The 24,840-nt window shown below is 49.7% G+C and overlaps 2 protein-coding genes and 1 long non-coding RNA gene across 9 annotated transcripts in view; 1 reads left to right on the top strand and 2 right to left on the bottom strand.

Annotated features, from left to right (window-relative positions):
* The window catches only part of BTBD2 (BTB domain containing 2), a 29,342-nt gene extending 23,130 nt beyond the window's left edge, over positions 1-6,212 (bottom strand). For 2 of the 6 annotated variants that reach the window (XM_028713401.2, XM_028713404.2), the window contains exon 1: positions 1,098-1,594. In XM_028713401.2, coding sequence (XP_028569234.2) covers positions 1,098-1,567 — 470 coding nt within the window. In that variant the 5' untranslated portion in view covers positions 1,568-1,594. Of the gene's footprint in view, positions 1-1,097; positions 1,596-6,017 lie in introns of those variants that run through there. The other 4 variants (XM_028713400.2, XM_028713403.2, XM_028713405.2 and 1 more) reach the window with 3 other exon arrangements.
* Positions 1,384-15,977, top strand: LOC144326085 (uncharacterized). Its single transcript, XR_013391234.1, has 2 exons — positions 1,384-1,514; positions 14,335-15,977. It is a non-coding gene; the product is annotated as an uncharacterized LOC144326085 (long non-coding RNA).
* The window catches only part of MKNK2 (MAPK interacting serine/threonine kinase 2), a 42,636-nt gene continuing 33,455 nt past the window's right edge, over positions 15,660-24,840 (bottom strand). The window contains exons 13-14 of one of the 2 annotated variants that reach the window (XM_028714107.2): positions 23,220-23,263; positions 15,660-21,893 (exon numbers count right to left, since the gene is read on the bottom strand). In XM_028714107.2, coding sequence (XP_028569940.2) covers positions 21,632-21,893; positions 23,220-23,263 — 306 coding nt within the window. In that variant the 3' untranslated portion in view covers positions 15,660-21,631. Of the gene's footprint in view, positions 21,894-23,219; positions 23,264-23,810; positions 23,892-24,840 lie in introns of those variants that run through there. The other variant, XM_077921978.1, reaches the window with a different exon arrangement.

Here is a 24,840-nt window from a genome sequence, read left to right as displayed (position 1 = left end):
CCTTCCTCCTACCTGTGGGCGGGGAGGCGCTGGGCCCGGGGGGGGGGGTGTCGGCCCTCCAACATGGGGGGTGCCTGGGGGTCTGGCCTTCCTCCTACCTGTGGGCGGGGAGGCGCTGGGCCCGGGGGGGGGGGTGTCGGCCCTCCAACATGGGGGGTGCCTGGGGGTCTGGCCTTCCTCCTACCTGTGGGCGGGGAGGCGCTGGGCGGGGGGGGGGGGTGTCGGCCCTCCAACATGGGGGGGGGGCGTTTGGAGGGGGGGTCTGGCCTTCCTCCTACCTGTGGGCGGGGAGGCGCTGGGCCCGGGGGGGGGGGGTGTCGGCCCTCCAACATGGGGGGGGTGTCTGGGGGTCTGGCCTTCCTCCTACCTGTGGGCGGGGAGGCGCTGGGCCCGGGGGGGGGGTGTCGGCCCTCCAACATGGGGGGTGCCTGGGGGTCTGGCCTTCCTCCTACCTGTGGGCGGGGAGGCGCTGGGCCCGGGGGGGGGGTGTCGGCCCTCCAACATGGGGGGTGCCTGGGGGTCTGGCCTTCCTCCTACCTGTGGGCGGGGAGGCGCTGGGCGGGGGGGGGGGTGTCGGCCCTCCAACATGGGGGGGGGCGTTTGGAGGGGGGGTCTGGCCTTCCTCCTACCTGTGGGCGGGGAGGCGCTGGGCCCGGGGGGGGGGTGCCTGCCCTCCAACATGGGGGGGGGGGTCTGGCCTTCCTCCTACCTGTGGGCGGGGAGGCGCTGGGCCCGGGGGGGGTGTCGGCCCTCCAACATGGGGGGGGGGGTCTGGCCTTCCTCCTACCTGTGGGCGGGGAGGCGCTGGGCCCGGGGGGTGCCTGCCCTCCAACCTGGGGGGGGGGGGTCTGGCCTTCCTCCTACCTGTGGGCGGGGAGGCGCTGGGCCCGGGGGGGTGCCGGCCCTCCAACATGGGGGGGGGGGTCTGGCCTTCCTCCTACCTGTGGGCGGGGAGGCGCTGGGCCCGGGGGGGTGCCTGCCCTCCAACATGGGGGGGGGGGTCTGGCCTTCCTCCTACCTGTGGGCGGGGAGGCGCTGGGCCCGGGGGGGGGGTGCCGGCCCTCCAACATGGGGGGGGGGTCTGGCCTTCCTCCTACCTGTGGGCGGGGAGGCGCTGGGCCCCCGCTCGGCCCTTCCCCACCAAGAAGTGGACGTCGCTCAGCACCTCGTTGTTGAAGAGGAAGGCGAAGCGCTCCTGCACCGTCGGCTTGGTGGCCTGCCAGTTGTAGGCCGGCTCGCGGGGGCCCAGCGAGCACGACGAGGCCGGCGGCGGAGGAGGAGGAGGAAGAGGAAGAGCCGGAGGGGAAGGCGGAGAGGCCGGCGAAGCGGGAGACGCCGCCGGGGCCGCCGCCGCCGGACAAGACGACGACGAGGAGGCCGCCGGCAGAGGGTTCCCGACGCGGTGGTTGTGCGTGAGGGGAGAAGAGGAGGAGGCCGCCGCGGCCTGAGGCGGAGGAGGAGGAGGCGGAGGCGGCGGCTGGTGCTGCTGAGGCGACGCCGCCGCCGCGGCTGAGGTAAAAGACGGCGGGAGGCCTCCGCCCGCCACGGGCCCGGCGCCGGCCGCCATTTTGCGAGGGGCGGCGGCCGGCGGAGGAGGAGGAGGAGGGAAGAAGGGCGAAGAGGAGGCGGGGAAAGAGGAGGAGGAGGGCGAGGAGGGAGGCGGGGAACGTTCAGACGCGACGCCGGGAGGGGGGTCGCCGAAGACACGCGCCAGCGCGGGGGGGGGCACCCCCAAGGTCATCCAGTCTGACCCCCCGGCGACATGCGCAAAGGGGTGGGGTGGGGGGGAGCGGTCTCAGCGACGGAGGCCCCGCTTAAAAGGGCACCCCGCCCCCCAGGAATCGTCGAATGAGTTGGAAAGGGGTCCCCCCAGGGTCATCCAGTCTGACCCCCCGGCGAAATGCGCAAGGGGGTGGCGGGGGGAGCGGTCCCAGCGACGGAGGCCCCGCTTAAAAGGCCGCCCCGCCCCCCATGAATGAGTTGGAAGGGGGTCCCCCCAAGGTCATCCAGTCTGACCCCGGCGAAATGCACAAGCGGGTGGGGTGGGGGAGCGGTCTCAGCGACCGAGGCCTGCCTAAAAGGCCGCCCCGCCCCCAGGAATCGGCGAATGAGTTGGAAGGGGGCACCCCCAAGGTCATCCAGTCTGACCCCCGGCGAAATGCGCAAGCGGGTGGGGGGGAGCGGTCTCAGCGACGGAGGCCTGCCTAAAAGGGCACCTCGCCCCCAGGAATCGACGAATGAGTTGGAAGGGGGAACCCCCAAGGTCATCCAGCCTGACCCCGGCGAAATGCGCAAGGGGTTGGGAAGGGGCCGTCTCAGCGACGGAGGCCCCGCTTAAAAGGCTGCCCCGCCCCCAGGAATCGTCGAATGAGTTGGAAGGGGGACCCCCCCAAGGTCATCCAGTCTGACCCCCCCAATGCAGCTGAAGCATCCCCGACCTCTGCTTAGAAACCGCCAGGGAAGAATGATGGGGATGATAACGATGACAACTTTATTCTTTATTAAATTATTATTATTAAGTTTTTAATATGTAACGCTGTACTGTTTTTAACACTGATTGGGAGCCGCCCAGAGTGGCTGAGGAAACTCAGCCAGATGGGCGGGGTATAAATAATAAATTATTATTATTATTATTATTATTATTATTCTTGATACAGTGGTACCTCGGGTTACATATGCTTCAGGTTACATGCGCTTCAGGTTACAGACTCTGCTAACCCAGAAATAGTGCTTCAGGTTAAGAACTTTGCTTCAGGATGAGAACAGAAATTGTGCGGTGGTGGGGGGAGACCCCATTAGCTAAAGTGGTAGCTCAGGTTAAGAACGGTTTCAGGTTAAGAACGGACCTCTGGAATTAATTAAGTACTTAACCCGAGGTACCCCTGTACCTTGCCTGTCTGGCTAGGTCAGGGGTCGGCAAACTTTTTCAGCAGGGGGCCGGTCCACTGTCCCTCAGACCTTGTGGGGGGCCGGACTGTATGAAAGAATTCCTATGCCCCACAAATAACCCAGAGATGCATTTTAAATAAAAGCACACATTCTACTCATGCATAGCTGTCAACTTTCAGATTTGAAAATAAGGGATCAGCAGCCTCACCTGTCCCGGGGACAGACTACAGGATATCTAACAATCCGGGATAGCAGCGGGAAGCAGCGGGAAACAGCACCGGAATAAGGGAATTTCCCGCAAAAAAAGGGAAGGTTGACAGCTATGTACTTATGTAAAAACACCAGGCAGGCCCCTCAAATAACCCAGAGATGCATCTAAATAAAAGCACACATTCTACTCATGTAAAAACACGCTGATTCCCGGACTGTCCGCGGGCCAGATTTAGAAGGCGATTGGGCTGAATCCGGCCCCCGGGCCTTAGTTTGCCTATCCATGGGCTAGGTCAGGGGTCTGCAACCCGCGGCTCCGGAGCCGCATGTGGCTCTTTTACACCTTTGCCGCGGCTCCGGGGCGGATACTAGCGAGGGGAGGAGGTGCATTGTGCGCCCCGAAACTCCCCACTGTGGCGGGCGCTGTACTGGCTGTGACGTCGCATGGGGGCGGTGCGTGCATTAGTCACGCACCGTCCCGACGTCACCTTCCCGCCCGCTGTCAGATCAGAGGGCAGCGACGTGCATGCTTTAAATGTCGCAATGGTTTTGCGGCTCCCAGGTGTTTTTTTCTTCGGAAATGGGTCCAAGTGGCTCTTTTTGTCTTAAAGGTTGCAGACCCCTGGGCTAGGTTGTCCCAGCCATTCTGGGCTGCTTCCAACAGAATATTAAAACACAATAAAACATCAAACATTAAAAAGCTTCCCGATACAGGGCTGTCTTCAGATGTCTTCTGAAATATAGTTATTTATCTCCTTGACTTCTGATGGGAGGGCGTTCCACAGGGCGGGCGCCACCACCGAGAAGGCCCTCTGCCTGGTTCCCTGTAACCTCACTTCTCGCAGGGAGGGAACCACCAGAAGGCCCTCGGACCTGGATCTCAGTGTCCAGGATGGACGATGGGGGTGGAGACGCTCCTTCAGGTATACTGGACCGAGGTTATTTAGGGCTCTAAAGGCCACGTATGGAACATACTGGGAGCCAATGAAGATCCTTTAGGACCCATGGTACCATATTGGCCCGAATATAAGACACACCTTTAAAATTGGAGGGGGGGTGGAGAAAAAAGAAAAAAACACCTGAATATAAGCCGCTGCAGGGCTTTCCCCATCCTCGCTCTCCCCACCCGGCTTTGAGGGAGAGGGCAGGAGACTATGCACAGGGCAGGCACCACTTTTCTGCGCGCTCCTGGCTGCATCCCATAGGGTCATGAATATAACCCACACTTTAACTTTTCACAGTCAGAATTTGGGGGAAAAGTGAGGCTTATATTCAGGCCAATACGGTATATGGTCCCAGTAGCCTCTTGCAGTCACCAGTCTAGCTGCTGCATTCTGGATTAGTTGTCATTTCTGAGTCACCTTCCACGGTAGCCCCACAGAGAGCACATGGCAGTAGTCCAAGCGGGAGAAAAGCAGAGCATGGACCATTCTGGTGAGACACAGAGCAGGCCGGGAGGGTTTCAGATGGAGCTGGCAGACACCCACCCTGGATGCAGAATTGACCTGCGCCTCCATGGACAGCTGTGAGTCCAAAATAAACCCCAGGCTGCGTACCTGGTCCTTTCGGGTCACAGTTACCCCATTCAGGACCAGGAGGTCCCAGCCACCCACCCGCCCCTTGTTCCCCCAAAATATCATTTGTCTTGTCAGGATTCAACCTCAATCCGTTAGCCGCCATCCATCCTCCAACTGCCTCCAGACATTTGGACCTTCACTGGTTCCGATTTAAAGGAAGGAGAATCCACCACCTCCCAAGGGAGAACGATCCGCTGTTGAACGGCTTGGACTGTCAGAAAGTTCTTCCTGGTCTTTAGAGTTGGAAGGGACACCCAAGCATCATCTAGTCCAACCCTCTGCGAAGCAGCGATCTCAGCTAGAGAGCCTCTGATAGGCAGGGGTGCCAACTTGAATAAAATATTGTCCTTTTGGGGAGGGGAGATGAGCTCCACCCCACATAATCACATAACATCACACACACACACACACACACACACACACACACTTTGAATGGAAACTCACCTCAACTTTTTTGGGGGGGGGGCAGATCCCTCAAACAGTGGCGTAGCGTGGGTTGTCAGCACCCGGGGCAAGTAATTTGCGCCCCCTAACCCGTGGATTTGCGCCCCCTAACCCGTGGATTTGCGCCCCCTAACCTGTGGATTTGCCCTAACCCCAGATGTTGCGCCCGGTGCGGCCGGCCCCCGTGCACCCCCCACGCTACGCCACTGCCCTCAAATATTGGGGGGACCAAAGGGACCTCAATCCCTAGGAGTTGGCTCTTATGCTGACAGGTGGCCGGTCAACCTCTGCTTAATAACTTCCATTGAAGGAGAGTCCACCATGCAAGGAGGCTGTTCCATCATCAAAACTACAGTTACCAGAATTCTTTAAAGCCACAACCACTTTAAATAGTTTGATACAGCTTTCAGTGCATAGTGCATTGAAATTTCCACAGTGGAAAGGAAATGTAATGGGAGCATCATTAAAGAAACACACCAAATGAACAGTAGAGGTTGCTGCAGACCAAAGGATGAACAGACGTGGTAAAGGAGAGCTAGCTTCTGCCTGCAGATTAAAAACATAACTAAAAATAAATCTGGACCTGCCGAGTCCCGTCCCGTCCCCCCCCCCCCAAACACAGAGGGACTATTACGTTGCAATCCCTATGCATACATTTCACTTGGAAGCAAGCCTTGTTAACTTCCCTGTTACTTGATGTACAAAATCTCACAGCCACAACTCAGCAAAGCTTCTTATGGCATTTTAGACAGCGCGCGGTGTTTTTGTGTAGCTGCTCCCCCTTATTTTGACATCCATTGTTCTTCCTCCTCCCAAAGGGAGGTGCTTTGCCCCCCCGTTTTGTTTGCGTGCATCGCCGAGAGCGCTTTCCAAGCATTATGAAATAAATAAGATTACCTGTCCTTCTGTGTCGGCTCTGGAACTACCACCTCCAGAGTGGTTGCCACCCTAGGAGCAAAGGGGCGTTTTAAGGAAGTGCCCCCTTCCATCGGAGGCACAGTGGAAGAAGTGGCAAGACTTAGGAACAGTGAATCATTCCAATATAACGCTGGGAATCTTCTCCCAGTTCTGCAGTGTTCCTCTCCTGAGCCCAGGGATGGAACAAGCCAGCACCCGAAGGAATAGATCAGACTTAAGGGTTAAGGAAGGCAGCCAGCCCTACAAAGATGCAGATTTCTATGTGATTACGGAGGGTTATTTTCAGCGGATTTGTAAACAGTTCTTCTATGTCCCAGAGGCTCTCCTTGCCGTTTGGAGAAGTGTAAAACACCCATCGTGACATCTAATCTTTCTGCCCAACTCAGCGTGCCTTTGGACAGTTTCTTTTTAAACTTTGTGATTCACCCTCTGGTGAGCACAAGTTTGCTGGTAACGAACAAAACAAACAAAACAAAAACCCCTCCAAATGTACTAAAGACACCCCCCCCCATCTCTCTTGAAGGCAGAGAGAAAAATAAGGTAAATGGTTTTATTACTAAGCAGAAAGCTGACAGCGAAATTACAATATCAAAACGATGAACTTTTCGTAGAAGAATAGAGGCCTTTCATGGACTTTGGAAAAGCATTGCAGACAAATGAAATCGTGGGCAGGGTTCGAGAAAAGCAATGGAAGAAAAATGGCAAAGTGATTGTAACAGAGGATTTTTTTTGGAATAAAGATGTTGTTGTTGTTGTTTAGTTGTTTAGTCGTGTCCGACTCTTCGTGACCCCATGGACCAGAGCACGCCAGGCACTTCTGTCCTCCATTGTCTCCCGCAGTTTGGTCAGACTCATGTTTGTAGCTTCGAGAACACTGTCCAACCATCTCACTTCCATACATCACTACTGGGAAAACCATGGCTTTAACTATATGGACCTTTGTTGGCAAGGTGATGTCTCTGCTTTTTAAGATGCTGTCTAGGTTTGCCATCGCCTTTCTCCCAAGGAGCAGGCGTCTTTTAATTTCGTGGCTGCTGTCACCATCTGCAGTGATCATGGAGCCCAAGAAAGTAAAATCTCTCACTGCCTCCATTTCTTCCCCTTCTATTTGCCAGGAGGTGATGGGACCAGTGGCCATGATCTTCGTTTTTTTGATGTTGAGCTTCAGACCATATTTTGCGCTCTCCTCTTTCACCCTCATTAAAAGGTTCTTTAATTCCTCCTCACTTTCTGTCATCAATGTTGTGTCATCTGCATATCTGAGGTTGTTGATATTTCTTCCGGCAATCTTAATTCCGGCTTGGGATTCATCCAGCCCAGCCTTTCGCATGATGAATTCTGCATATAAGTTAAATAAATAATAAAGATATAATGCAGTAAAAAAGGTTTGAGTAAAAACACTGCGGATGAGGGTGGAAAGTCAGCTCGTGAAACAATGCAATTATCTGACTTGAAGGTCATTGTGAAAACATTGGGGTGGGGGAATTAATATTGCACATAATTGTTTTATTTATTTGGTTTCTTACCCACACGTCACTCTAACGTCCCAGGGTAGCTTGCATATATTCAACAATTCAATATAAAAAAATACTAGTCGCAAGAATAGGGTGGGTCCTAAAAGATACTTATAGCGCAAACATCAAAAGGTCAGACTTAAAAGAGGTGAGTCACAGAGAAAAAACCAGAAAGCAAAAACTCTTTTCGAAATGTGCCTGAAATAGCTGCATTCGCCTTATTTATAACCCGGGCCTCTTGCTCACCTGTATGGAAGCTTTGACTATCCAAGGATGCTAGGCACGATAGCGGGATACTCTGGAGAATCACGGTCGCTGGGGAGGAGGAACAGGGAGGTTGCCAAGGTGATCATGCCCCGCTGTTGAGTTTCCCAGAAGCATATAGACAACTGCTGTATCCACGATGATGTTGGAGCAGATGAGTCTCTGGTCTGATCCTGCTACAGGGCTTGTCTGCACCACCCTTTATCCAGCAAGCTGTACAAAGCTGCCACCACCAACACAATTCATTTTACCCCCTACAACAACCCTGTGGGGTAGGTTGCGCCAAGAGGTAGCAACTGTCCCAAGGTTACCTTGACATTCATTCATGGCCCTGAGATGATTTAACCAGGGTGTATGGAGTGATGTATGGAAGTGAGAGCTGGACCATCAAGAAGGCTGATCGCCGAAGAATGGATGCTTTTGAATTCTGGTGCTGGAGGAGTCCCATGGACTGCAAGAAGACCAAACCTCTGCATTCTGAAGGAAATCAGCCCTGAGTGCTCACTGGAAGGACAGATCCTGAAGCTGAGACTCCAAAACTTTGGCCACCTCATGAGAAGACTCCTTGGAAAAGACCCTGACGTTAGGAAAGATGGAGGGCACAAGGAGAAGGGGACGACAGAGGACCAGATGGTTGGACAGTGTTCTCGAAGCTACTAACCTGAGTTTGACCAAACTGTGGGAGGCAGTGGAAGACAGGAGTGCCTGGCGTGCTCTGGTCCAGGGGGTCACAAAGAGTCAGACACAATTAAACAACGTGTAATTTACCTCTGGTGGGAGGAGACACGTCCTGCTCCTTCTGGGGCAGTTTGTCCACCGTTGGTCCCCACCAGCACTGAGCTCTCAGCTGTGGCTCCTAGAAGCTGCCAGTAGGTGATAGCGGCCACAATCCCGGGAATGAAGCCACCCAGAGTGGCAGGGGCAACCCAGTCAAGATGGGCGGTGTATAAAATTCAGTGATGGCTAACGCAGCGGTTTTTCACCCCCAGAACTGTTCAGTTTCTGTTAATTGGTTCTCGTGGGAAACTTGCAGATTCTAGCTTCGCACAATTAACTCAGGCTGGTGTCAATTTACTCTTGGCAGAAAGCCCAGGTCTGCTTGACCTAGAAACTACTCACTCTGATTGGTTAACGACCAGCACTCTGCTCTGTTATCAAGGGATTGCTAGCTCAGTTTGAAGTGAGGTGTTAGGAGTAGAAGTGCTGTGTATGGTTTTGAGAGAGAGAAAGAGAGGGTTTATTTTACTTTTACTTGTATGCAGAAACTCTGCTGGTTTTATTTCTCCTTTTTTAATAAATCCTGTAAATAGTTATTCTGAGTCTAGCTGACTTGTCATTACTGCCGCAACTAGCTTCTTCGCTGTGCAGGAAAACTCTGCTACGTTTGGGCTAAAGCCAGTAGGGCTATGCCTGACACTCCAAAGTTCCATGAGGTTATGGGCATTGTGCTGCCAGCCTGAGTTGCGGTGGTGTCAGCATCAACGGCGTTGGTTCCAGTAGTTCCAGAAGTTGTTGTTCCTGCTGGTGCAGCAGATGGACTCTGGCTGGTTCCTGACTGTGGTGAGCTGGTGACGCAGCGGACACAAGGACAACAGCTGCAGCGTGTGAGTGCTGGGTGCTGTGGTTCCTGTTTTCTCTCTCGGTGGTCGTGAGTAGCTGGTTCCGGGTTCCAGGGACATCGCTCTCAAGATGACCTCACAACCAGTTCAGATGGCTTTTGAGCGTCTGAATGACTCCAATTACTTGCTGTGGTCGGAACGCATGCAGGCAGTGCTGCAGAGGGATCGTCTCTGGCAAGTGGTGAGTAAGTTTCCTGCGAAGCCTGATGATGAAGACCTCGATAAAGACCAAAGAGCAAGGGCCACAATTGTCTTGGGGCTGGAAGATTCCCAGTTGCCGTATGTGAGGGGAATCAAGACAGCTAGAGGTGTGTGGCAAGCACTTAAAGAACTCCATGTGCGTGAGACAGCGGTTTCCAAGCTGTTCATTCGCAAGGCATTGTACAAGGCAATGTTACAGCCTGGGGTTACAATGCAGGAACACCTACACAGTTTACAGTTAAAGTTTGTTGCGCTACAGGAAAGAGACTGTGCATTAGACCAGCAGGAGAAGGTGGCTATTATTTTGAGTTCTCTCCCGGAAAGCTGGGATAATTTAGTTTTGTCTCTAGAAGGCATCCAGGAGCGTGATTTATCCGTCAGTTACGTTACTGGGCGTTTGATTGAAGAATGGCAGAAGAGGCAAGAAAGGTCGTTTGCTGCAGAGGCTTCTACAGGTGGGCGGTTTGGAAGGAGTTCTCATGCCGTGCCAGAGGTGAAACAAAAGCAGCGTACCGGTGAGGAGTCAGCGTTTGCTGTTAGGCGTTGTTTCCGATGTGGGTCTTCAGCGCATCTAAAACGACAATGTCCGGAGTTGGTCAAGTCTCAGTTGCCGGTGCAGGAGCAGAGACGAGATCAGCAGCAGCAGCGTAAAAAGAAATTCTTCAAACGAAAACAGTCGGCTCAGCTGGTGACCGGCGAGGTCAAGATTGCTGATGAGAAACAAGCGGTCTGGGTGGTCGATTCGGGAGCATCTCGCCACATCGTGAATTCAGATGAATTGTTTGTTTCCAAGAACTCAGCACAGCGCAGCCAGGTGGCTCTAGCAGACGGAAGTACTTCCGAAGTGATTTCGGGGGGTGCAGTTTTTGTTCCTTGTCTTCGTGAATGTCTGCAAAATGTACTGTGTGTGCCTTCATTAAGGAGCAATCTGATGTCTGTAGATTGTTTGCTAAAAGCTGGGTTTAAAGTGCATTTTGAAGGAGACAGTTGCATTATTAAGAAGGCTGGTGAGATTTTAGGCACTGCTAAGTCAGAGGGAGGCTTGTTTTGGCTTAAAGCAGGATCTCAAGTTGCAGCAGTAGTCAGTAAATCTCAGCCTGCAGTGAATAACAAAGCTATACATGACAACTGTGTGCACTTATTGCATAGGAAAATGGGGCATGCTTGCTGGAAAAGTGTACTAAAAATGTCTGAATTGGCTGATGGGGGTAATTTAAAGAGTTGTAACAAGTACCTTGATTGTAACGTTTGTAAAAAGGTTAAAACCCACAGAGTCTCTTACCCCAGAAGTGACAGAGTTAGTGAGTCACCGCTACAGCTGGTTCACATGGACGTAATTGGCCCATTTGCTGTAAGCAGGGGTGGATCGCGCTTTTCACTAACAATTGTGGATGACGCCACGCATTACTCCTGGGTTTTTCCCATGAAGAATAAGGGTGACGTGTTCACTAAGTTTAAAGGCTGGGTGGCATCTGTGGAAAGATTTCTGTCCATTAAACTTAAAAGGATTCAGACGGACAGAGGTGGCGAATTTATGTCAAATGCCTTTAAAGATTGGTTACAAAAGCGTGGCATTGGGCATAGAAAAACGAACGTTTTTTCCCCAGAGGAGAATGGCGTTGCAGAGCGGAAAAACAGATCTTTACAAGATATGATGTTTGCCATGCTTGACGATGCTGATTTGCCCATGTCTTATTGGGGGGAGAGCATGCTCACCGCGTGTTATCTCCAAAACAGGCTCTTTCACCAAACAATAGGTACAACCCCATACTTTAAATTGTTTCAGAAAAAACCCAAAATTGACCATTTGCATGTGTTTGGATCAAAAGCCTGGGTATTGATTCCGAAACAAATGAGGAAGAAGGGAGATCCTAAGACCAAACAGTTAGTGTTTGTGGGTTACCAGGAGCTGGGAAAAGGTTTCCGCTTTGCTGAAGGGACAAATGGCATTGTGATCTCCAGGAATGCCAGTTTTTGTGAACATAGTGGCTGGGAGAGACTACATGCCAATACTGAGGTTTGGTTTGAACCTTCCCAGGAGCTTCATGACTCTGAAAGTAGACACAGAGAATCAGAGTCTGAGGGGGAGGAAAGTTCAGATAAGAGCTCTCAAGAAAGTGGAGTTAGCCAAAGACCAGTTGCTAAGCAACAAAAGAGAGGTCGTAGTTCTGAGGAGGAAAGTGGGTCAGAAGAAAAATTTTCTCCCAGAAGATCTAAAAGACAAAACAAAGGAGTGCCTCCGGTGCGTTTTTCTCCAGATACTGCAAATGTGTTTAGTGTGATTGCAGAACCCAAGAGTTTTCAGGAGGTGTTAAAGTTACCAAAAGAGGAGGCAGAGCTCTGGAAACAGGCAATGGAGGAAGAGATGTCCTCTCTGAATGAGCACAAGGTTTTTACACCAGTAGCAGCGCCTGAGGGGGCAAAGATTGTAGGCTGCAGGTGGGTGTACAAACTTAAACCTCTGGTGACAGGAGAGTACAAATACAAAGCTCGTTTAGTGGCTCAAGGATACTCTCAGAGGCCCGGTTAGGACATATCTAGGGTTGGAAGTGTGCTGGGCCCAAGATGGCAGCTGCCTAATTAGTCAGCAGAACAAAGTCAAACAACTACTGACTACATACAGAATGCAGGATTGCAAAGGGGCAGTGGTGCCTATGGATCCAGGTTTCATAAAAACACTTCATATAGATGAGAGTCCTGAATTTGAACATCCTGATGTATATCACTCTGTAATTGGAAGTTTATTGTATCTAGCACAGTGGTCCAGACCTGATATTAGCTATGCAGTAGGCATATTAAGTAGATTGGTCTCAAAACCCACACTAAATGCCTGGAAAGGGGTAAAACAAGTTCTGAGGTATCTCAAACAGACAATTGGCTATATGTTACAATTAAATTCTTCAGAGGATGAAATGTTGAGTTGCTACTGTGATAGTGACTGGGGAAATTTGCCGGATAGAAAATCTGTCACAGGACTAGTCATAATGGTCGGTGGAGCTTTAATCAGCTGGCGGTCACGCAAGCAAGACGTTGTAAGTGTGTCATCAACGGAATCAGAGTACGCCGCATTGAGTGAATTGTGCAACGAGGTGATTTATTTCAAGCATTTGTTAACAGATTTAAATGTAAATTGTGGAGAACCAGTACAAGTTTACATTGATAATCAAGCTTGTATAACCTTAAGTAAAACAGAGGGTTTCAAATCGCGTTCCAAACATATCTCTGTAAAATACCAAAATGTACGTTGCTGTGTACAAGACAATGTAATCACCTGTACTTATGTATCAAGTGAAGAAAATGTAGCAGATGTGTTAACTAAACCATTGGCAAAGATAAAGAACAAGCGAATGTGCAAGGGTTTAGGTTTGCTGGAAAAATAATCTCCTACATAGGTGTATTTGATGTTAATTGTTCAGCAGAATCTGTGAGGGGGTGTTCAGTTTCTGTTAATTGGTTCTCGTGGGAAACTTGCAGATTCTAGCTTCGCACAATTAACTCAAGGTGGTGTCAATTTACTCTTGGCAGAAAGCCCAGGTCTGCTTGACCTAGAAACTACTCACTCTGATTGGTTAACGACCAGCACTCTGCTCTGTTATCAAGGGATTGCTAGCTCAGTTTGAAGTGAGGTGTTGTTAGGAGTAGAAGTGCTGTGTATGGTTTTGAGAGAGAGAAAGAGAGGGTTTATTTTACTTTTACTTGTATGCAGAAACTCTGCTGGTTTTATTTCTCCTTTTTTAATAAATCCTGTAAATAGTTATTCTGAGTCTAGCTGACTTGTCATTACTGCCGCAACTAGCTTCTTCGCTGTGCAGGAAAACTCTGCTACGTTTGGGCTAAAGCCAGTAGGGCTATGCCTGACACTCCAAAGTTCCATGAAGAACTGCATCCCACTCCCAAGGCTTGAAGTTCCCCACCCGCCGGGCTTCGCATGAACAACAGATATGCCCTTGGGGAAAAGACTGCAGCCACACTGCTCCTGTCTCCGGTCCTGCTTTTGCCACGCTACCCGAGGCTAAGCGATGATTTGGCTTGGCATCACATGGGGAGGATCTGTGTAACAACCACACCACCACACCCGTGATGTGCCGCTGCATCCACTCTCGACTCATATGGTCGTTGTCATCACCATCATTTTATTGTTTATACCCCGCCCGTCTGGCAGGGTTTTCCCAGCCACTCTGGGTGGCTTCCAGCAAAATATTAAAAATAATAAAGCGTCAGGTCAGACATAAAAAACTTCCCTGAACTTTCTGAGCACAATTCAAAGTGTTGGTGCTGACCTTTAAAGCCCTAAACGGCCTTGGTCCAGTATATCTGAAGGAGCGTCTCCACCCCCATCGTTTTACCCGGACACCGAGGTCCAGCACCGAGGGCCTTCTGCCAGTTCCCTCACTGCGAGAAGCCAAGTTACAGGGAACCAGGCAGAGGGCCTTCTCGGTAGTGGCACCCACCCTGTGGAACGCCCTCCCACCAGATGTCAAAAAGAACAACTACCACCAGACTTTTAGAAGACATCTGAAGGCAGTCCTGTTTAGGGAAGCTTTTAATGTTTGATGTATTACAGTATTTTAATATTTTTTGGGAAGCCGCCCAGAGTGGCTGGGGAATCCCAGCCAGATGGGTGGGGTATAAATAAATTATTATTATTATTATTATTATTATTATTATTATTATTATTATTATTATTATTATGAACAGGGCTTCCAGTCCCAGATGCTTGCTGACCCTTCTCTTTAATGATGGTGACCTGGTTGCTAGAGAGATGATTTGGTGACTGGACTCCATGGCAACTTCCAGACTGGACTACTGCAACACACTGTCCGTGGGGCTGCCCTTGGAGGCAACTCAGAAACTTCGCTTTGGTCCAAAATGCAACAGCCAGATTACTGTCTGGGGTTCCATTTATATATCAGCCCCAATTTTTAAAAAAACTGCGCTGGTTGCCCGTACAACTGGGTGATATATCGTCCAATACCTGTTTGAAGTCTATATTGTGAGATCGGTTTCATAATTTTTTCACCTGCCAATGTATTGCTAATCATGATGTGTCTGTGTGCTTTGCAAAAATCACGATGTGGGGAAGACCGTGAAGCTAGCCAATGCCCTTGTATAGGTAACCATTAGCTCCATTAGAATCATAGAATCATAGAGTTGGAATAGACCACAAGGGCCATCGAGTCCAACCCCCTGCCAAGCAGGAAACACCATCAGAGCACTCCTGACATATGGTTGTCAAGCCTCTGCTTAAAGACCTCCAAAGAAGGAGACTCCACCACACTCCTTGGCAGCAAATTCCACTGTCGAACAGCTCTTACTGTCAGGAAGTTCTTCCTAATGTTTAGGTAGAATCTTCTTTCTTGTAGTTTGGATCCATTGCTCCGTGTCCGCTTCTCTGGAGCAGCAGAAAACAACCTTTCTCCCTCCTCTAGATGACATCCTTTTATATATTTGAACATGGCTATCATATCACCCCTTAACCTCCTCTTCTCCAGGCTAAACATGCCCAGCTCCCTTAGTTCCTCATAAGGCATCGTTTATTACATTAGGTCCAGTCGTGACCGACTCTGGGGTTGCGGCGCTCATCTCGCTTTATTGGCCGAGGGAGCCGGCGTACAGCTTCCGGGTCATGTGGCCAGCAGGACTAAGCCGCTTCTGGCGAACCAGAGCAGCACACAGAAACGCCGTTTACCTTCCCGCCAGAGTGGTACCTATTTATCTATTTACACATTGACGTGCTTACAAACTGCTAGGTTGGCAGGAGCTGGGACCGAGCAACAGGAGCTCACCCCGTCGAGGGGATTCGAACTGCTGACCTTCTGATCGGCAAATCCTAGGCTCTGTTTAACCCACAGCGCCACCCGCGTCCCCTTCATGCACTTGTATAGTTCCATCCTTTTTGCAGACATTATGATATGCCATTTCTTGTTCCGTCATTTCTAAGAGGATCTTGGGAAGTGTGGGAGACCTTAAGTACCATTTTAAAAATTTCTATTTTGAAAAACAAACAGACCCCCAACTCCAAAAACATTCAATTCGTTTATGTGTTTCAATGCATTTATTAAATTCTTACAAAACAGAATACAAAAAATTCTGGCATCAACAAGGTGTTACGAAGGAAAAAAATTCCATCAAGCTGTATCAGTTAATAAAGTGCTTGGTTGCTGTTGTCTTATAAGTTTTTATTTTTTTATATATATTTTTATGGTTTTTTCTCTTTTTTTTATTTTTTTTTTAAATTTCTCCTTTTTTTTTTTTAAACCAGTCCCTTTCTGAAGGACTTGCTGCTCATAAGAGTCCCCAACGGTACGTTAAGGTGACTGCATGTCCAAAAAAACATAAAATAAACTTAAATTTAAAAGCTCCACAAAACCTTTGGCAGTCTTTCTGATAACCAGAGGAAAACATTTCTCCTGGACTGAGTGCCACCCCCGCAAAAAAAAAAAGGGACGTGAAAAGAAACAGATTTTCACAGTAAAATGTTGCTACCCAACATCTAAGGAAACGTAAAATCTAGAGGAAGGAGACGTCATTTAAAGCGATGACATTCCCACCACCACCTCAAATTTGCAGTTAATACAACTCATAATAAGGAGGTACAGGAAAAAAAAATGCTTTCCAATAGAAGAATTTCACAAAGAAAAACATTTTGGTGGGGAGGACTGGTGGAAGAAAGAGAAGTTTAAACTCAGAACTTTGGCAAGATAAGGGTTAAAAATCCACGCACAGTTTAAAGACCTGGGGGATTGGGGGGATAACACAAACCAAAGATAATATACCTGGAAAGCAACCTTGAGAAGGCTGGTTAAGAGGATGTCAAAAGGGTACACTGGATTAAGTCCCCATCATAGAGACAAGAGGTCCCTCATATCTCTATGGGGGGGCAAGTAACTTTGAACTCAGTTTAAACTCTTCCAGCTTCCAAACCAGGGGGGGTTGTGGGCGACTACTTCAAGGCGATCCAATAAAGGGTATTCTTAAAGCCAAGGGTGAGGGGAACCTGTGGCTGTGGAAGGACACAGGTTCGCCTGACCCCGTTTCCAAAGTCCAGAATTCCTTGCACGTTAAAAGATCTGAGCTTTGGTGTGTATTGTAGTGTGTGAGACGTGGTAGGAAGACTTATTGCAGTAAGGGAGGGAGCCTTAAAAAGAAGAGGAAGAAAACACACGTTTTATCTCTGAATTGAGCGGTGGAAAAAAAGAAATCAAAGCACCACCAGTTTTGGTCACACAAACGAAAAGGTGCACGATCGCGGGAGTAAGGAAGAAGGATCAGGATTTTGCTCACGTCCTGAGAATAACCATTAAACAAACAAAATTTCAACACACACATATGAAAAGCCTAAATATATTTAAGGGGGGGGCATGGGGAGAAAATCCAGCTCACTTGCTAATCGTGACTCACCCCATTGAAATGGGAACTAGACAAGTTAGCCGTAACTCTTGTTTTCAATGCAATTTATTGTGTGTCCCCGCTAGGACTCAAGCGGACTTCTTACCTCCCCAATTTAAGCAAGCTGGGGAGTGGGGGGGGGGAGCTCATCACTATGTTGGCAAAAGCCAACCCCAACCCAGCAAGGCTGGGTTCCTGGTCTGACTTGGCAATGCAAGAAAGGGAAGGCAAGACTGTGTCTTCACAACAGCCGTTCTTTAAAGAAACGAAAATGACCACGTGCCAAACCATCACAATCGCCTGGCGTTTTAAAGCCACAAAACAATCATCCGATCAGAAATTGGGGGAGCGGGAAGAGTCGACTTTCAGCGACGCTCAAACCCAAACACAAAGATTCAAGTCATTCACCACTCAGGAGAGAAGAGGTGGACTTGATTAAACTTCCATTATAGGATTTGATTCCATTACGCTGAATGATTTCTAATGCTACCAAATCCAGGTACTTTGTGCTAGCACATTGCCCGCTTGCACACACAAAATAATGCACAGCGTTGCCCAGAGAGGGTATGCATATGAAGGTATATAAGCACAAAGGGGGAGCGAAGAACCGCAACAGCCACGCTAAAGCGCTCCAAATCATTTTATTCTGCAACAGTGCGCAATGAAGCACACGCTCTGGCGTTTTGTTTTCATTAAACGTCGGGCAAAAGTCAAAAAGACTGAAGTTGGGAAAGGAAACCTTTGAGCAGTCCTTCACACGCTGAAATTATCCTGAGAAGTCCCCTTTATTTGAAGAGAGGAAGAGAGAAAGAGACGGGAGTGGTTCTCGCCAAAGAACTTTGGTTCGAAAGCCAAACCACACAAGCTTAACCACAACCCTGCGAGTCGACAACTCAACATGGGCTTGTTGTTGAGGGAGTTTCCAGCACTCCTGAATTTTGGCCCTTCAGTAATGAACCGGGTGGGGTGGGTGGTTGCGCTCGTCCACCCACCTTCCCCAAAACAGGATCACTAACGCAGAAGAAGAACATGATCCCATACAAATTATCTGGCCCTCGCAGAGGCAACGAGGATCACTCGCGGACCTTACGGCCGCCGCCGCCTGAACAGGGTCAGTGGAATACGAGGACCACGCTGTTCCTGGAGGAACCGACACGGCTGCAGACCAACTTACCTATCTGCAACTTCTACTGCAGAAACCACTATGTGTTTCTGAGATATTACATGCGTAGTACTGGTGTAGTACTGAATAAGTGGGATTAGACAAAACCCCCAAAAAGTCACAGGTAGCGTTCCTGTGCTCAAAAGATCTGCTTTTAAAAACAAGGGTATGCTGTTTTTCAAAGGTACGCCCGGCACCCTGCCCCTGCCGCAAAAAAACAACAACCCACCCCAGGGAGAAATCAGCTATCATTTTAACGTTGCCACTGCAAACGTTAAAACCCGTTTCTGAACCATTGTGGGTCCCAATGCTGGGCATCCTGGGAACTGCACATCTACTTTGGCTCCCAATTGCTGGGAACTGTACAACTGTGCAGGATCTCAGGGACATTCAAGAGGACTCTATGCCCTCAGAAGTCGGCAATTCCCAGAATTTTTTAGGACAGGTAAAATAAGCCTAGAGAGGGAAGCGGTTCCCAAACAGATCAGAAAATCTGCTTAGATAATAGCTGAGAAATGGGGAGAGAATCTCCCCTCTTTCCACCCAAGGAACTGAAGCTAACCTTGCAAGATCTTTTGCGAATGCTCTTGCAAGCAAAAGCAGCGTAGAAACCGCCACTCTCAGTCCCAGATGCAAAGAGTTGCCTTCGCTTCTTGCCCTGGAAAGGTGAAACACACGAAAACAATTTCCCAGCCATCACCTGCAGCCTTGAGACAGCTTTCCTGACCAAAAGAAGGCATTGGTGCAACAGCCGTCCGATGTTCAAGTATTTCTTACCCTAAGATGAAGCTCTACAACCAAATAACAAAATGTGATGTAAAACAAAGTTTAAAAAGAAAGATAAAGGGGTTCCCCACCCCTTAAAAAAGAAAGAAAACCTCTCGCTAACTTTACACAGTGAACCTCACATCCCAATCTGACCCCCCCCCCATCCCCCTTGAAAGGACATTTGCTAGATGCTGAATGTTCGTGAAAAGAAAGCGACAATAAATTTCACAGCCGGAGGCGGTGGGAGTGGATTCACACTCTGAGCAGAACCACTAAAATTGATGGACAGCACTTACATAGGTCAATCAATGCCAATCGCTCTAACTGTTAAGTATGAATGACTTTGGACACAACCCCAGATACCATATTCACTCTTGGTGGTTTTCTTTGGGGGCGGGGAGCCAAAGTGGGAGGGGAGGAGTAGACCAGTCAAGCCAAACTATTTCACAACCCAATTACGCCTTCTCACCCACAGCTGGAAGCTAGGGTTACCTGAAGAATTAAAAATAAAAAAAAAATAGATTTTTTTGCTATCATCTATCTCTACTTAGACAACTATTGCATAGTATTTCTTAAGTCAGTGGGGGGGAGAGAATAAGAGAAGAAATTATCACTCTGAAAACACAATCCTATCAAAATTCCAGATATGCACATCTGGACAGGAGTTTTAAGCAAGTTTAACAGCCGGCGGGGGGGGGGGGGGAGCTGCCACATTGAAATAAAGCAAACTTAAAACAACAAACCAGGGAGAATCCGCCAGTGCTGGTTTGTCATTCATGGGCCTACTGGGCAATTCTTTAAATTTTATCTGAAACCGCTCGTCTGTGGCTACAACCTCCAAAGGGGTCTAGAAATAGTTTGAAAACTATTGAAGAGAGTCCTTGAGATGGAGCTTTGCCTCGTCCCATCGCAGGACAGGGGAACGTCGCTTTGCACAATGCAAAGAGGGTGATGCAGAGAGTCCCGTCACCCGTCACCCACCCAGCAAGGAGGGAAGGGGGTGGAAACCCCCCCCAGCCCCACTTAAAGGGCCTGCGGTTTGGGCACAGCTATGCCATCACCTTGCAAGCAACGCTGGAAAGAGGGTCTCCCCGCAGACCCCCTCGGATGAACGACAGGCAAGACCACCCACCCCAAGCAAAGACCCCCCTCTGAACCAGACCCAACTTTTCGCTCAGGGAGGGACAGCCGCAAAACGGACGGGAAACAGCTGCAGCAAGAGACAGCCCCCACCCAGAACCTCCCGAAAGAGACCCTCTAGAACAATGTGCCCCAAACTTGGGTCTCTGGCTGTTTTTGGGACTACAGTTCCCATCATCCCTGACCAATAGTCCTGCTAGACAGGATCATGGGAGTCGTTGTCCAAGAACAGCTGGAGTTTGGGAAACGTGGCTCTAGAAGTTGTTGCTCCAGATACACAACGGCCAGCTTCCTCCTGACCTCCTGACCGCCAGCTGAGCACGGACAGGAGCTGGAGTCCAGCGACGCCGGGGGTGGGAGCACGCGGTTGTGCAAGTTTCGGGGCTGTTTTGTTTTTTTTTGCAGTGACTTTTCCATTAAACAAAACAAACCCATTTTGGGATGGGGGTGGCAGCGACAAAACCATCTTGGTCAAGCCAATCTCTTTCCTCCCCACAGAAATAGGGGGAACCTGGGCTTGAAACAAAATGGGATGTGTTATTTGGGGGGGCAGGGGTGGGGGGTGGACAAGAACGGCCCCATTGATGCTCTGGGCCGGCTCTCTCGGGACAATCACAGGAGAGCCCAAAACACTCCCACCCCAAATCTTACAGAATCGGCAGGGGGGTGTATTGGGGGGGGGACTCTGCCCACGATCACCCGACCCCCCCCCATAAGCGCCCACAATGCCTTCTGGGGCAAAACCTAAATCTACACAACACCCCCCCCCTCAAAGCGCAGCTGCTGTTTTCAGTTCTAGAATTCCGAAACAAAACATTTTTTAGAAATAGGGAGGGAGGAAAAGAAACGGCAAAGCCACATAAAAAAAAAAGGAAACGGGGAGAGAAAAAAGGAATAATACACCCAAATACTTAAAATGCTACCTTTAAAAAGTTGAGGACTTTTAGGGGTGCGCCTCCCCACCAACCCCCCAATATTTTCACAGTATAAAAAGAGGCAACAGAAAACAGAGTTAACAGTAGCCTGGTGGGGGGTTTTTAAGCTTTTCCGGGGGGGGGGGGGGGGCGGTGTCAACCTGTTATTTCCAAAGAAGCAGGAGGGAGTTGGGGGGCGGGGAAATCCATTTATTTTTTTTGTATTAAAAAAAACGAAAATATATTACATGTGTGTCAAAATGCAACATTTGTGGGGGGGGGGAGTTTAATAAAAAAAAACACTATAGGCGAGTTAATATGGAAGTTGGTTTTTCCTTTTTTCCTTTAAGAGAGATTTATAAAGGGGAAAAAAGGGGGAGAAGTGTTGGGGGGGGGGGGAGTCGAGAGGAGCCCAGTGTTCAAACAAGACCAGGAAACAATACAAAACGAAAAGAAAAAAGAAGAAAATAGATCCTTGGAATCCAGCCAACTTGAAAGAGAGGGGGGTCTGACCTTGTTTTTCTCCCCCCCCCCCCCCAGCTATCAAAAACAGTATACATATATAGATATATTGTCCGAAATTGGGGAGGGGGGATGTACACGCAGCCGGGGGGGAAAGCGTTCACATGTGATCCCCCACCAGGACCAAGGGGGTAACCAGATGCTGGCTGGCGTCCAATTTTGCCATGCTGGTCTTCTGCCGCCGCTTGGCCAGCTTGGACTCGGACGGCGGGGAGAGCTGCATGGAGCGTGAGGTAGCTTTGATGATGATGGGGGAGTGCGACTCCACGGCAGCCTCGTCCTCCTCCTCGTCCCGCATCAGCTGGCGGTTGACGGCGATGGCTTCGGCCGCAAAGGACGTCAGCTCTTTGGCACAGCTGTTCCTGCGGAGAGCAGGGGTGGCGGGTTTAGGAAAAGAAGAAGAGACCTGCCGGATCGGGCCAGCAGCTCCCGCGAAGCCTAGCATCTTCTCCCAGTACGTTTCCGAGCACAATTCAAAGTGTTGGTGCTGACCTTGAAAGCCCTAAACGGCCTCGGTCCAGTATACCTGAAGGAGCGTCTCCACCTCCATTGTTCAGAGAGGTCCAGCGCCGAGGGCTTTCTGGTGGTTCCCTCGCTGTGATAAGCAAGGTTACAGGGAACCAGGCAGAGGGCCTTCTCAGTGGTGGCACCCTCCCACCAGATGTCAAAGAGAAAAACAACTACCAGACTTTTAGAAGACATCTGAAGGCAGCCCTCTTTAGGGAAGCTTTTAATGTTTAAAAGACCATTATATTTTAATACTTAGTTGGAAGCCGCCCAGAGTGGCTGGAGAAACCCAGCCAGATGGGAGGGGTATAAATAATAAATTCTATTCTATTCTATTCTATTCTATTCTCATGGGCCCAACCAGATGCAAAGCCCGCAAGCAGGATTCGAACACAAGAGCAGCTCCCCCGGCTTCCATTCCAGCACCTGGGTTTCAGAAACACTGCTGCCTCCGACTGCGAAGTAGGGATGGGCAATATATCGTCCAAAACCAGTTTCAAGCCCATATCGTGATATTGGTTTCATAATTTTTGACCTGGCAATGTCTTCTTTATCATGGGCGCATGTGTGTGCTATGCAAAAATCACAACATGGGGGAAACTCTGAAGCTAGCCAAGGCTTCTACATAGCTCCATCCTTATTTCAGACATGCCGCTGTATCGGTATATCATGACATGTAAAGGTAAAGGGACCCCTGACCATTAGGTCGGTCACAGAGAACTCTGGGGTTGCGGCGCTCATCTCGCTTTACTGGCCGAGGGAGCCGGCGTGCAGCTTCCAGGTCATGTGGCCAGCATGGCTAAGCCACTTCTGGCGAACCAGAGCAGCGCACGGAAACGCCGTTTACCTTCCCGCCAGAGCGGTACCTATTTATCTACTTGCACTTTGACGTGCTTTCGAACTGCTAGGTGGGCAGGAGCAGGGACCAAGCAATGGGAGCTCACTCCGCTGCAGGGATTCGAACCACCGACCTTCTGATTGGCAAGTCCTAGCCTCTGTGGTTTAACCCACAGCCCCACCTGCGTCATGACATTTAGCTGGCGATATATCGCGATGTTGAAAACCAGGTATTGCCCATCCCTACTGTGGAGGCAGAACAGTCTTATAGACTTGGAAGGGGCCCTGATTTTCCCCACAGCGGCTCAAAATTATGGGGTGGAGGTTCAGGGGTTTCCTCTTACCTTTGAAGAATGATTGGGGTTGGGAGAGTGTTATCCGGAGCACACTGAAAAGGAAAAAAGGAACGAGAGAGAGTGTGAGAGCTAATATTATATAATATTATTTTCTGTCTACAACACCGTTTCCCAAACTTGTGCCTCCAGCTGTTTTCGGACTACAATTCCCACCATCCCTGACCGCTGGTCCTGCTAGCTAGGGATCATGGGAGTTGTAGTGCAAAAACAGCTGAAGACCCAAGTTTGGGGAACTCTGGTCTACGACTTCCCACACCCAAAAGCAGGGAGGGGGAACATGCAAATTTACTAAGGTACAACTTTCTCACACTGCTAAATTTTATCTGAAAGGCAGGGTTTTTTATCAAAAGTGTTTTTAAACATTTTCTTTAACTCATTATATATCATTTCCCAGAAAGCCTTCACCTTTTTTACAAGTCCACCACAAATGGCGAAAGATACCTTCCTTGTCTTTACCTTTCCAACACTCGTTAGATCTTGTCCTATACATTTTAGCAAGTTTTGATGGTGTTAAATACCATCTATACATCATTTTCATCACATTTTCTTTAAGTGCACTGCGTGCAGTAAATTTAATACCTTCATTCCACAGCCTTTCTCATGATTCTAAGTGAATATTATATCCAAAGTCTTTTGTAGTCTTTCGCAGAAGCCTTTTTACTGGGTATAGTAGATGAAGAGATACCAAGAAAAGATAAAAGACTTCATGTATGCAACAACAGCGGAAAGAACCCTTTTAGCCCAAAAATGGAAACAAGAAGAAGTACCAACGAAAGAAGAATGGCAGATGAAAATGATGGACTTTGTGGAACTGGCAAAATCAGAAACTAGCACAATCAAGTATTCCAAAAAGACTGGAGTCAATTTATACAACATCTGAAAGCTCACTGTATGCAATTAACACCACTAGTAGGGTTATCTGAAGATCTGTAATGAGGATTTTTTTAAACCTTTCTATATTCATTTAAACTTTGAGGTATTTTGTGATGAGTCTTTTTAAAATTGGAAAATATATACAATGCTATGATATAAAGGTTAACTTTGAAAGCCAAGAGGTGGGAGGGAAGGAAGTTGATAGGCTCTAAAGCAGTGTTTCCCAACCGGTGTTCCGCGGCACACTAGTGTGCCGCGAGACGTTGCCTGGTGTGCCGCGGGAAAAATTAAAAAATTTGAAAGATATCCGGAGAGGCGGCCTTCAGGCGAGTTTTAATTTTAATTTTCCTTCTCCCACTTAATGCCCCACGCTCGCCCGAGCAGCTTGCAGTCCTCGGTAACCACGGCGACCCGAGGGAGGGGAGGGAACAGGGAAGTCGAGGGCGGCGGCGAGCCGCGATGACGTCAGTGGGCCGCGCCGCCTCGCCCTGGCACGGTGTGAGAGCCCCGGCTAGTGGCGCGAGCTTCGGAATAAGTGGGATCCGCGTGCGCGAGACCGAGATCGCGGGTAAGGAGCTCAGCCCTGGGCAGGAGGAAGCGGGGCCGCGCGTGCGGGCCACATCCCCACAGAGAGCGAGCCTCCCCCGGCCCACCACTCCGGGCAGGTCCACTCGCATGAGGGGGCGGCGATGGCGACGGCCGGCAGCTTGCCTGCAATGCCATCCCTCGAGCAGGC

This window comes from Podarcis muralis, chromosome 18, assembly GCF_964188315.1.
Source record: "Podarcis muralis chromosome 18, rPodMur119.hap1.1, whole genome shotgun sequence".
Taxonomy (NCBI): Eukaryota; Metazoa; Chordata; class Lepidosauria; order Squamata; family Lacertidae; genus Podarcis; species Podarcis muralis.
The sequence above is the reverse complement of the archived record's forward strand: the minus strand, read 5'-3'. Positions and strand labels throughout refer to the sequence as shown.